At 54.6% G+C, this 14,306-nt stretch overlaps 1 protein-coding gene across 2 annotated transcripts in view; it reads right to left on the bottom strand.

Annotated features, from left to right (window-relative positions):
• LOC136333232 (granulocyte-macrophage colony-stimulating factor receptor subunit alpha-like) overlaps positions 1 to 14,306 on the bottom strand; it is a 46,793-nt gene that overhangs the window by 5,609 nt on the left and 26,878 nt on the right. For both annotated transcript variants that reach the window (XM_066272087.1, XM_066272088.1), the window contains exons 4-10: positions 10,380 to 10,506; positions 10,127 to 10,256; positions 8,873 to 9,057; positions 6,108 to 6,241; positions 4,337 to 4,360; positions 2,674 to 2,809; positions 1,130 to 1,232 (exon numbers count right to left, since the gene is read on the bottom strand). In XM_066272087.1, the coding sequence (XP_066128184.1) occupies positions 1,130 to 1,232; positions 2,674 to 2,809; positions 4,337 to 4,360; positions 6,108 to 6,241; positions 8,873 to 9,057; positions 10,127 to 10,256; positions 10,380 to 10,506 (839 nt within the window). The remainder of the gene's footprint in view (positions 1 to 1,129; positions 1,233 to 2,673; positions 2,810 to 4,336; positions 4,361 to 6,107; positions 6,242 to 8,872; positions 9,058 to 10,126; positions 10,257 to 10,379; positions 10,507 to 14,306) is intronic.

Here is a 14,306-nt window from a genome sequence, read left to right as displayed (position 1 = left end):
GCGTCCATCCGTCTGTCTGTCCGGAGGTTTGAGGCGTCAGAGGCGCGAGGGGCGGGGGGTGGGGTGGGGGGCTTTCTGTTTATTTTTGATTCTTTTCAAATTAAAAAAAAAAAATCGATCTACTGATTTTACAGAGAGGGGAAAGAGAGAAAGAAATTTGAGAGAGGTGTCGCTGCATTGATTTAGGGTCTCGTTGTTGGATGCTTGTGCCCCGCCGGGGGCTCAAACCCGCGACCCTGGCATTTCAGCATAACGCTTGTCACCAGCTGAGCATTAATTACCATGCCAGGGCTTGTCTTATCTGTTCTGACATCTGCGATGTGAACGGTAGGTGTTGTTCCCTTCGAGGTGCAGGATTGTTTGCACACGTCCACGGTGCACTTACTGATCCTGTGGCTGTCTGCTGTTTTTGTTGACAAAGGCACGCTTCAGAAAGAGCGTCACGCGCTAGCATGCAGGACGGAGAGATTCTCCAGACCATGACCCAGGCAGAGAACTGCTGTGTACGCGTGTGGCCCTCACGGTGGCCATGGAGACGCAGAAGAGTGGACCTCCCTTTCCCCGGGACGCTCATGCACTCCTGTGAGATTTCAGACCCCGGCTTCCTGCCCGGGGCTTTGCCTGTCCGACCGTTCTGTATGGCTGGGGTCCCCTACGCTGTGGGTTTTCACACCTGACCTGCTTCCCTTAAAATAATGTTTCCAGCCCTGGCTGGTTGGCTCAGTGGTAGAGCGTCGGCCTGGCGTGCAGGAGTCCCGGGTTCGATTCCCGGCCAGGGCACACAGGAGAAGCGCCCATTTGCTTCTCCACCCCCGCCCCCTCCTTCCTCTCTGTCTCTCTCTTCCCCTCCCGCAGCCGAGACTCCATTGGAGCAAAGATGGCCTGGGCGCTGGGAATGGCTCCTTGGCCTCTGCCCCAGGTGCTAGAGTGGCTCTGGTCGCAGCAGAGCGACGCCCCGGAGGGGCAGAGCATCGCCCCCTGGTGGGCGTGCCGGGTTGATCCCAGTTGGGCGCATGCGGGAGTCTGTCTGACTGTCTTTCCCCATTTCCAGCTTCAGAAAAATACAAAAAAATAATAATAATGTTTCCAAGTTTTGTTTTGTTCTGTTTTTTATGAGGGGGGGCGTTACCTGTTGTAGATCTTTACCGTAAAGAAGATGAAGGACATAGCCAGGCCGAGCCCTATCATCACGAGGGCGTACAGACCCTTGGGGAAGCCCTGCTTCTGGGGGCCTGTGCAGAAGACGAGCAGAGGGTCAGAGTGAGCGGGCACTCCGTGTCCCACACGTGTTCCCCCGCCCACACACACACACCGCCGCCCACCTCATTGTGAGACTATGGGGGTCAGGGCGCGGGGAATCGGGGCTGGAGCCCAGGCCGACGAAGCTCCCCTACCCCAGGACCCAAAGGGAAGCCGGGGAGGTCGGCGGTCAAGAATCTGTCTCCCTTTCCTCGGGTCTGGTGTCCACCCCGCCTCTGTGTCCCCACGTTCTGCACGGCCTGCTCATGAGACTGAACCAACCAAATACAGTTCCGTGAAGGCCCAGCACCGCATAACGCTTTCCTTCTTGGCGGATGTTTACTTTCAACCCTGCACCGACATCGCCAAAGGAATGAATGTCTAACTGTAAAATGTCATGAAAGAGAGAGCGAGAGACAGTGTGTGTGTGTGTCTGTGTGTGTCTGGAGGAAGGAAGGAAGGTGTGTGTGTGTGTGTGTGAGAAAAAGAGGAAGGAAGGGTAAAAGAAAGGAAGGAAGGAAGGAAGGAAGGAAGGAAGGAAGGAAGGAAAGAGGGAGGGAGGGAAGGAAGGAAGGAAGGAAGGAAGGAAGGAAGAAGAGAGGGAGGGAGGGAAGGAAGGAAGGAAGGAAGGAAGAAGAGAGGGAGGGAGGGAGGGAGGGAGGGAAGGAAGGAAGGAAGGAAGGAAGGAAGGAAGGAAGGAAGGAGTGTGTGTGTGTGTGTATGTGTGTACCCTGAACCCCTTCTCTGACCTGTGAACCTGCTACTCTCAGGATGAGGAGAGACCCCCCACCACTGGCTTTTTTTTTTTTTTAAAGTATCCAGTGGCTGCATATTTAGAGTTCATGCCCTGTTTGCTGCTGAGTGGATCCTAAGAAATGTGCACATCTCAGCTTGGTTGATGTGAAGGAGACAAAGGGGGGTGGGTTGTGCCCCTGTGGTTGAGTCTTGGGAGGCACCTCCTTATTGGGTGACCCCAGAAATATGAGAGGGGGGTTCAGGGGATCAGGGGATGTGTTGGGAGGGGCTCTGTAGGCCACTTGGTGGACCCCCCCCAAAAAACCAAGACTTGTGTCCTAAACCCCACACCCTGTGAATAGAACCTAATTAGGAAACAGGGTCTGTGCAGATGTGATTAAATGCAGGGTCTGAGAGGAGTCACCCTGGGTCAGGAGGGGCCCTGCAGGCTTCCAGCGACAGAGGAGGAGACACAGACACAGAGGAGAAGCCACGTGGGGACGGAGGCAGAGACGGGAGGGAGGCGGCCACCAGCCCGGGGACGCCTGGAGCCCCAGGAGCTGGGAGAGGCAGGGGGGACCCTCCCTGGAGCCCCCGGAGGGAGGGAGCGCGGCCCTGGGACCCCTGGACCTCAGACGTCTGCTCTCCAGGACGGAGGGACGACAGGGACATGACCAGCAGCCAGAGACGGGCACTCACCGAACGCCTTCGCGACGGTCCAGTCACTCCAGAGCTCACTGCGCACAAACCTGACTCTGATTCGGACCCTGTGCTGGGCTCCCGAGGCCGAGCTGGGCATCACGTACACGTTGATCTCGTTTCCTCTTTGGAAAACCTGAAAGAGGAAAAGGAAGGAAGGAAGGAGGGAAGGGAGGGAGGGAGGGAGGGAGGGAGGAAGGAAGGAAAGAGGGAGGGAGGGAGAGAAGGAAGGAAGGAAGGAAGGAAGGAAGGAAGGAAGGAAGGGAGGGAGGGAGGGAGGGAGGGAGGAAGGAAGGAAGGAACGAAGGGAGGGAGGGAGGAAGGGAGGGAGGGAGGGAAGGAAGGAAGGAAAGAAGGAAGGAAGGAAGGAAGGAAGGAAGGAAGGAGGGAGGGAGGGAGAGAAGGAAGGGAGGGAGGGAGGGAAGGAAGGAAGGAAAGAAGGAAGGAAGGAAGGAAGGAAGGAAGGAAGGAAGGAAGGAAAGAGGGAGGGAGGGAGAGAAGGAAGGAAGGAAGAAAGGAGATAAGGAAGGGAAGGGAAGAAGGGAGGTAGGGAGGGAGGGAAGGAAGAAAGGAAAGAGAGAGGGAAGGAGAGAGGGAGGGAGGGAGGAAAGAAGGAAGGAAGGAAGGAGGGAAGGAAGGGAGGGAGGGAGGAAGGAAGGAAGGAAGGAAGGAAAGAAGGAGGGAGGGAGGGAGGGAAGGAGAGGAGGAAGGGAGGGAGAGAAGGAGGGAGAAAAGAGGAAGGAAGGGTAAAAGAAAGGAAGAAAGGAAGGAAGGAAGGAAGGAAGGAAGGAAAAAGGGAGGGAGGGAAGGAAGGAAGGAAGGAAGGAAGGAAGGAAGGAAGGAAGGAAGGAAGGAAGGAAAGAGGGAGGGAGGGAAGGAAGGAAGGAAGGAAGGACGGGAGGGAGAGAAAGAGGGAGAAAAAGAGGAAGGAAGGGTAAAAGAAAGGAAGAAAGGAAGGAAGGAAGGAAGGAAGGAAAGAGGGAGGGAGGGATGGAAGGAAGGAAGGAAGGAAGGAAGGAAGGAAGGAAGGAAGGAAGGAAGGAAGGAAGGACGGGAGGGAGGGAGGAAAGAGAGAAAAAGGCGTTTCTGTGACTCCCATTGGTGACGTAACCCGAATGGGGTGCAGGCAGGGGGCATGTCACCTGACGTGTGAGCCCCCACAAGCTCCCCCCAGAGGCTGACCCCCGGTGGATGCACTGGTCCTGCCTCATTGGTCCCATGTGTCTGGCTCAGGGAGTAGGGACATCGGGCTTCCTCTCCACGTCCTGCTCTCACAATGCCCTGTGTCCTGTCCACAGCGGGGGCAGGGTCCCCTACGCCCATGATGGGCGAGTAACGGTTCCTCTGAGGCTCCACCCACGATGCGGGGAGAGGAAGCTCCCCCTGTCCAATGCCGGGGTGCACACGAGTTGGGGAGGACACTGCTCATCCCACTACGACGTGAACTGAACACATTCGAGGGGCTGCGTGGAGGAGAAGGACATAGGACGTAGCTCTGTTCACGGCTGTGGCGGGTGACCGGACAGTTCAGCGTAGCCGGCGGCACCACCGAGGACACACAAGTTCCGGATGACCACGGAGGGGCCGCCCAGGGAGGGCGGGACGGTGAGGGTCTGGGGCCCCAGCACGAACAGCGATGTGGAGAGAGGAAACAGGTGCTTACGTGCTCTTCCTGGGAGGAGCTGCCCTGTGAACGCACAGCAGAGGGGAGACAGTCAGGGGCCCTGTGTCCAACACGGGGTCTAAGTGCAGGGGTCCCCCCGGAACCCCGAGTGGTGTGAAGACGACTTTTAGTGGAAATACTCAGAAGTCAGGACAGAGGCTTGCCTGACTTCCTTCCTTCCTTCCTTCTTCCTCTCTCTCTTCCTCCCTCCCTTCTTCCTTCCTTCCTTCCTTCCTTCCTTCCTTCCTTCCTTCCTTCCTTCCTTCCTTCCTTCTTCCTCCCTTCCTTCCTTCCTTCCTTACCTATTTTCTTCCTTTCTTCCCTATTCCATTCCTTCCTTCCTTCCTTCCTTCCCTATTTTCTTCCTTTCTTCCCTATTCCATTCCTTCCTTCCTTCCTTCCTTTCTTCCCCTCTCTTCCTCCTTCCCTTTCCACTCTCTCTTTCTCTCTCTCTCTCTCCCTCTCTCTCTCTTTCTTTCTTCTTTTCTTTCTTTTAGAGAGGCAGGGAGAGAGAGAGACACCGAGAGAGACAGGAACATCAAGTTGCTCCCTTAAACGCCCTGACGGGGAAATAGAGCCAGCACCCTTCCTGTTTTAGGATGACACTCCAACCCACTAAGCTATCTAACCAGGGTTTATTAATTAATTAATTTAATTTTGACTGACTGATTGATTGTTTTTTAGAGAGAGATAGAGAGAGGTAGGGAGAGAGAAGGGAGAGGGAAGGGAAGCATTGGTTTGTTCCACTCAGTCGTGCATTCATTGGTTGCTTCCCCTGTGTGCCCCGATCGGGGATCGAACGCTCAACCTTGTCATTTTGGGAAGACACTCTAACCCAGTGGTCCCCAACCTTTTTTGGGCCACGGACCGGTTTAACGTCAGAAAATATCTTCACGGACCGGCCTTTAGGGTGGGACGGATAAATGGATCATGTGACCGAGACAAGCGTCAAGAGTGAGTCTTAGACAGATGGAACAGAGGGAATCTGGTCATTTTTTAAAAATAAAACATCGCCTGACCTGTGGTGGCTCAGTGGATAAAGCGTCGACCTGGAAATGCTGAGGTTGCCGGTTTGAAACCCTGGGCTTGCCTGGTCAAGGCACATATGGGAGTTGATGCTTCCAGCTCTGCCCCCCCTTCTCTCTGTCTCTGTCTCTCTCTGTCTCTGTCTCTCCCTCTCCCCTCTAAAATGAATAAATAAAAAATTAAAAATAAATAAAAATAAAACATCGTTCAGACTTTAATATTAATAAAACGGAAATGATATGTTATTTTTTCTTTCTCTGCAGACCGGTACCAAGGTGGCAGGTTCGATCCCCACTCAGGGCACATCCAAGAATCAACCAACGAATGCACAAATACCTGGACCAACAAATCGCTACTTTCTCTCTCCTCTCTCTTTCATATCAACTTTAAAACCCATTAATAGATGGTGCATTTAGGACAGGCGTCCCCAAACTACGGCCCGCGGGCCGCATGCAGCCCCCTGAGGCCATTTATCCGGGCCCCCACTGCACTTCCAGAAAGGGGCACCTCTTTCATTGGTGGTCAGTGAGAGGAGCACTGTATGTGGCGGCCCTCCAGCGGTCTGAGGGACAGTGAACTGGCCTCCTGTGTAAAAAGTTTGGGGAGCTCTGAATTTTAGGGCAAGGGGAACGGTATAGAAATAACACCAACCAGAGCTGCCATCCTGTTCATTTCAGACTCCACACGGGAGAAGAGGAGAGAACAGAGCCCGTGACCCCCGCACAGAGGGGCCCGCGTCCCTTACCTCCCTGTGGATGTCCAGCTCGTAATACAGGGCGCCACTGGCAACATCCGAGCCCGTCCTGGGGTTGTCCCACTGGATGATGTGGTGGGAGCCGTTGTGCAGAACCGTGAGGTTTGCCGGGGGGTCGGGTTTTTCTAAGACAAAGGGGGGGGTGTGCCGGACAGAGGTGTCGCGTAGTTATATATCTCCACTCGGGATATATCTCACGGGTCACTCATCCTATCTTATTCGTCCTGACCGAAACGGGGGGGGGGGTGGACCCAGGGAATTTGGAAGCAAGATCTCCGAGGAGCTGGGAGCATCACAGAATGTCCCCTGCGTGGTGCATAGAACCCTTCCGAGCCGAGTATACCCGGCTTGCACCATCCTGGTGCATCTCACAACTGCAGAGATGCAGAGGCGAAAACACCCTGCTTCTCCACCCCTCGCATCCTGGAAAACACCCTTCAACTCCGGGGGGCTTCAGCCACAACCCCCCACCGCCGTCAACATGGAGCCTAGAAAACAGGTTCACTTCTTGTCGGTCGTCCTGAAGTCACTCAAGTGCCCAGGTTAGTAAAAAAAACCAAAAACCCTGCCCTGGCCGGTTGGCTCAGCGGTAGAGCGTCGGCCTGGCGTGCGGGGGACTCGGGTTCGATTCCCGGCCAGGGCACACAGGAGAAGCGCCCATTTGCTTCTCCACCCCTCCTCCCCTCCTTCCTCTCTGTCTCTCTCTCTTCCCCTCCCGCAGCCGAGGCTCCATTGGAGCAAAAGATGGCCCAGGCGCTGGGGATGGCTCCTTGGCCTCTGCCCCAGGCGCTAGAGTGGCTCTGGTCGCAATAGAGTGACGCCCCGGACGGGCAGAGCATCGCCCCTGGTGGGCGTGCCGGGTGGATCCCGGTCGGGCGCATGCCGGAGTCTGTCTGACTGTCTCTCCCCGTTTCCAGCTTCAGAAAAATACAAAACCCTATGAATAAATCCCTATGCACACTACACATATCTTATTTTAAAGTAAAAAAACAAAACGGGAACAAATACAATATTTAGAATAAAGAACAAGTAAATTTAAATCAACAAACTGACCAGTATTTCAATGGGAACTATAGGTCTGCTTTTGACTAATGAGATGGTCAATGTGCTCCTCTCACTGACCATCAATGAAAGAGGTGACCCTTCTGGAAGTCGGTGGGGGCCGGATAAATGGCCTCAGGGGGCCACATGCGGCCCGCGGGCCGTAGTTTGGGGACCCCTGCTTTACAGCCTCGAACAGGGTAGAGTTCCGGCATTCACGTCAATCTGCACGAAGAACCTTACAGAGATAAACTCAGACACCCCCTTCCTCTCTCTACTCACTTCTTCACAAATCTTTTGTTTTTTGTCAACATGGTAGACACATTTTTTTTTTTTAATCTAACTGCTGTTGCGGGGGGTTTTCATTTAATTTCTACAAAGCTCTCCCATGCATGAAAAACAAATTTTTTAAATTAAAAGGAGTGCATCACGGTTTTCTCCTGTTCGGGCAGCAACTGTGAGTTTAATTCACACGCCCCAGTCGCAGAACCTAAGAGGGTAAGGAGAAATTTATTTTGCTTCCTCTGTACTCAAAAGCACAAGAAGGCAAAGAGGTGCCTTGCAGAGGAAATACGCTTGTTAGATAAGCTTTATTCAGGCTTAAGAGACAGAGCTTATCGACAAGAAGTGCAGCGTTAATGCACCCACAACGTGTATGTATTCAACAAGGCGTCTTTTAAGACAGTGGTCCCCAATCCCCGGGCTGCGGACTGGCACTGGTCCGTGGGGCATTTGGTACCGGTCAGCAGAGAAAGAATAAATAACTTACATTATTTCCATTGTATTTATATTTAAGTCTGAACGATGTTTTATTTTTAAAAAAACGACCAGATTCCCTCTGTTCCATCCATCTAAGACTCTTGACGCTTGTCTCGGTCACGTGATCCATTGATCCGTCCCACCCTAAAGGCCGGTCTGTGAAAATATTTTCTGATATTAAACTGGTCCGTGGCTCAAAAAAGGTTGGGGAACCACTGTTTTTGTTTGTTTGTTTGTTTGTTTGTATTTTTCTGAAGCTGGAAACGGGGAGAGACAGTCGGACAGACTCCCGCATGCGCCCGACCGGGATCCACCCGGCACGCCCACCAGGGGCGATGCTCTGCCCCTCCGGGGGGTCGCTCTGCCATGACCAGAGCCACTCTAGCGCCTGGGGCAGAGGTCAAGGAGCCATCCCCAGCGCCCGGGGCCATCTTTGCTCCAATGGAGCCTCGGCTGCGGGAGGGGAAGAGAGAGACAGAGAGGAAGGAGAGGGGGAGGGGTGGAGAAGCAGATGGGAGCTTCTCCTGTGTGCCCTGGCCGGGAATCGAACCCGGGTCCCCCGCACGCCAGGCCAACGCTCTACCACTGAGCCAACTGGCCAGGGCGGGGACCACTGTTTTAACAGAAACCCAGTTACAAGGAGGTTCTGTGTTGACCACTTGGTGAAAATGCTGTGACCAGAGACTCACTCTGGATTTTTCTCCTGTGGATGTGTCTAATGGAGTGATCTTGGAAATACCCAGAATGTCACCAGCACAAATGCCGGGAGTCTCTCGTGCGTGACGTGTTTGAGGCGTGACACCGGGTACACGCCTCTGCGGAGTCTCACCGTGAGGCGGACTCGTGAGACCACACTTTTTCCCGCACCCCGCATCTAGACCCAGCACCCCGTCCGGGTACAAGCCAACGCGCCCCGGAATGGGACGGCTCCCGTTGAGACTAGAAACTGCCTTTACCCATTTCGATGGTTTTCAACGGACCGAAGTCCAGAAACGGGACGGGCGTCTGCTCGCTGGTTCCGGTCACCAGGAAGGAGTAAGCTTTCTGCCGGGGTTCCGTGAACTCGCCGAAACGGCAGCCGATGTGCGTCCCCGCCGGGGCCGCGGTGTAGTGGGGACACTCGACCTCGTCCTCGTCCCGCCTGCCATTTCCAAGAGAGAGCGAGAGACACCGAGAGTTATGAGTCTCGTCCTGTCCTGTCCGTCCCTGAGGGGACATCTCATCAGAAACCAAAGTCTAACCCGCGCTCCACCCTGAAAACCGTCCAAAAAGGGAACGGGACGAGGGAGACATTTTTTTTTAGCATCGAAAAAAGCACGAAATGAGATAAAACGGGCATCCCCGGGCTGTGCAAAGGCAGGAAGAAATCTGCCCCTTCCGGAGGGCAGAGCGTGGTCCAGTGACATCCTCAGGACCAAAGGACTTATTTCCTGGACCCTTTGGGACTGGACAGGAGTGTCCAGCGGTGCAGACTGCATATAGCTAAAGCTGCATTTAAAATCTTAAATCCCTTTGGCTCTGGCCGGTTGGCTCAGTGGTAGAGTGTCAGCCTGGTATGTGGAAGTCCCAGGTTCGATTCCCGGCCAGGGCACACAGGAGAAGCGCCCATCTGCTTCTCCACCCCTCCTCCTCTCCTTCCTCTCTGTCTCTCTCTTCCCCTCCCGCAGCCAAGGCTCCATTGGAGCAAAGATGGCCCGGGCGCTGGGGATGGCTCCGTGGCCTCTGCCCCAGGCGCTAGAGTGGCTCTGGTCGCAGCAGAGCGACGCCCCGGAGGGGCAGAGCATCGCCCCCTGGTGGGCAGAGCGTCGCCCCTGGTGGGCGTGCCGGGTGGATCCCGGTCGGGCGCATACGGGAGTCTGTCTGACTGTCTCTCCCTGTTTCCAGCTTCAGAAAAAATACAACAACAAGAACAAAAAAATCTTAAATCCCTTTCATTTTCTTCCTTGTATTTTTTTATTTTTATTTTTGGCACTTCAGAGAGATACCCCCAGGTCCTGGAAGAAATCTGCCCCTTCCGGAGGGCAGGGCGTGGTCCAGTGACATCCTCAGGATGAAAGGACTTATTTCCTGGACCCTTTGGGATGGATAGACGTGTCCAGCGGTGCAGATAGCATATAGCTGATGCTACGTCCCCCCTTGAGGTGCGGGACCGGTCAGAGGCGTCCTTAGCCCGTTGACGTTCGGGTCCCCAGGCAGGGCACCCAGCTTACATGGAGCTCCAGCGGTAGAGCCGGTACTGGACGTCCGTGGGGGCGGCCGGGCCCGGCGTCCAGGAACAGGTCATGAGGCGCACGTGGTGAATGCGGCAGGAGAAGTTGACGGCTCCGGAACCTTCCTTGCCTGGTGGGGGAGACAATTGGGGATCCTTCCTGAGGGCACCCCCCCTGCCCCAGCGCCGGTCTGTCTGTGTGCCGGTCACACGGCGGGAAAGCCGGGAATTCCATCCAGCGAAGGCGCCGTCACCTGGGTTCCGGAAGTCCAGCACGGACCGATACGGGTGGCCCTCCGCGGTGACGTGGACGGTGAAGGTGGCCCCTCTGTGCAGCACGGCGTTTGGGAAGTGACAGAAGTAGGTGTGGTCTCCTCGGACCTGGAAGACACACGGTCAGGAACAAACACACAGCCGGGGCTTTGAGCCCCGTCCCTCCCCCCGGGACCCAGTTCTGTCCTGTGACGGGGGCCTGAGGCGTCCTGCCTGTCCCTGGCACACTGGTTTTCTAGGGGAGACTCTTGTGCACACATGGGGCCTCTGTCACATCGCTTTACAACTCCACACGGTTCCCCCTGCTCATCTGCCTTCTGTCAGCTTAATTTGCAGGACCCCAGCACCACACTGAAAAGGTTGTGTTTTTTATTTCTTCCCTCTAAGTAGCTAACCCAGTTCCTCCTGGTAATTTTCCAAGGACCCGCCCCCCTTGGTCAAACTTTCTTTGAGCTCCTCTGAGCCAATTCTAAGCCCCATTTGGCAGAGAATCTGGCTAAATCAGACGATTAAGACACCTGCCTCCTACTGCAGCAGGTTAGAGCAGGGGTTGGGGACCTATGGCTCGCGAGCCAGATGTGGCTCTTTGGATGGCTGCCTCTGGCTCGCAGACAAATCTTTCATAAAAAAATAATAAGGTTAAAAATAGAAAACATTCTCATGGATTACAATCCGTTCATCTCCGACCGCTCATGTTCATGGTTGCGGGTGGCTGGAGCCAATCCCAGCTGTCCTCCGGGACAACACCACATTTTTATTGGATGATGCGTCACGTCCACGGGTCGTTGTACGGCTCTCACGGAATGACACTTTAAAATATGTGGCGTTCGTGGCTCTCTCAGCCACAAAGGTTCCCGACCCCTGGATTAGACTATGTCACCCCAAAGAGGTCCGTTTGGCCTCTTTGAAGCTTATTATGAGTTAAAGGCAACCAGAAAGTAGCAGACAGACCAACACGCCGTCGGTCCCCTACCCTGCCCTCTGTCGTAAAAGCGGCAAGAACGGTGGCACATTCATCTCCAGGACCTAAATGCTCTGGGCTGTCTCCATGTGCACACACACACACAGACACACGGACACACACACACACGGACACACACACACACACGGACACACACACATCACACACACACGGACACACACACACACGGACACACACACACACGGACACACACACATCACACACACACCGACACACACACACACGGACACACACACGGACACACAGACACACGGACACACACACACGGACACACACACACGGACACACACACGGACACACACACACGGACACACATCACACACACACACACGGACACACACACACGGACACACACACGGACACAAGGACACACACACGGACACACATCACACACATCACACACACACACGGACACACACACACACGGACACACACACATCACACACACACAAGGACACACATCACACACACACACGGACACACACACACACGGACACACACACATCACACACACACAAGGACACACATCACACACACACACGGACACACACACACACGGACACACACACATCACACACACACACGGACACACATCACACACACACACGGACACACACACACACGGACACACACACATCACACACACACAAGGACACACATCACACACACACACGGACACACACACACACGGACACACACACATCACACACACACAAGGACACACATCACACACACACACGGACACACACACACACGGACACACACACATCACACACACACAAGGACACACATCACACACACACACGGACACACACACACACGGACACACACACATCACACACACACAAGGACACACATCACACACACACACGGACACACACACACACGGACACACACACATCACACACACACAAGGACACACATCACACACACACACGGACACACACACACACGGACACACACACATCACACACACACACGGACACACATCACACACACACACGGACACACACACACACGGACACACACACATCACACACACACAAGGATACACATCACACACACACGGACACACACACACACACGGACACACATCACACACACACACGGACACACACACACACGGACACACACACACGGACACACACACATCACACACACACAAGGACACACATCACACACACACACGGACACACACACATCACACACACACACGGACACACATCACACACACACGGACACACACACACACGGACACACACACATCACACACACACACGGACACACACACACACGGACACACACACACACGGACACACATCACACACACACACGGACACACACATCACACACACACGGACACACACACACACGGACACACACACGGACACACAGACACACGGACACACACACACGGACACACACACACGGACACACACACGGACACACACACACGGACACACATCACACACACACACGGACACACACACACGGACACACACACATCACACACACACACGGACACACATCACACACACACACGGACACACACACACACGGACACACACACATCACACACACACACGGACACACACACACACGGACACACACACACACACGGACACACATCACACACACACACGGACACACACATCACACACACACGGACACACACACACACGGACACACACACGGACACACAGACACACGGACACACACACACGGACACACACACACGGACACACACACGGACACACACACACGGACACACACACACACGGACACACACACGGACACACAGACACACGGACACACACACACGGACACACACACACGGACACACACACGGACACACACACACGGACACACATCACACACACACACACGGACACACACACACGGACACACACACATCACACACACACACGGACACACATCACACACACACACGGACACACACACACACGGACACACACACATCACACACACACACGGACACACACACACACGGACACACATCACACACACACACACACACGGACACACACACACGGACACACACACATCACACACACACACGGACACACATCACACACACACACACGGACACACACACATCACACACACACACGGACACACACACACACGGACACACACACACACGGACACACATCACACACACACACGGACACACACACATCACACACACACGGACACACACACACACGGACACACACACGGACACACAGACACACGGACACACACACACGGACACACACACACGGACACACACACGGACACACACACACGGACACACATCACACACACACACACGGACACACACACACGGACACACACACATCACACACACACACGGACACACATCACACACACACACGGACACACACACACACGGACACACACACATCACACACACACACGGACACACACACACACGGACACACACACACACACGGACACACATCACACACACACACGGACACACACATCACACACACACGGACACACACACACACGGACACACACACGGACACACAGACACACGGACACACACACACGGACACACACACACGGACACACACACGGACACACACACACGGACACACATCACACACACACACACGGACACACACACACGGACACACATCACACACACACACGGACACACATCACACACACACACGGACACACACACACACGGACACACACACATCACACACACACACGGACACACACACACACGGACACACATCACACACACACACACACACGGACACACACACACGGACACACACACATCACACACACACACGGACACACATCACACACACACACACGGACACACACACATCACACACACACACGGACACACACACACACGGACACACACACACACGGACACACA

Source organism: Saccopteryx bilineata, chromosome 4, assembly GCF_036850765.1.
Source record: "Saccopteryx bilineata isolate mSacBil1 chromosome 4, mSacBil1_pri_phased_curated, whole genome shotgun sequence".
NCBI lineage: Eukaryota > Metazoa > Chordata > Mammalia > Chiroptera > Emballonuridae > Saccopteryx > Saccopteryx bilineata.
The sequence above is the reverse complement of the archived record's forward strand: the minus strand, read 5'-3'. Positions and strand labels throughout refer to the sequence as shown.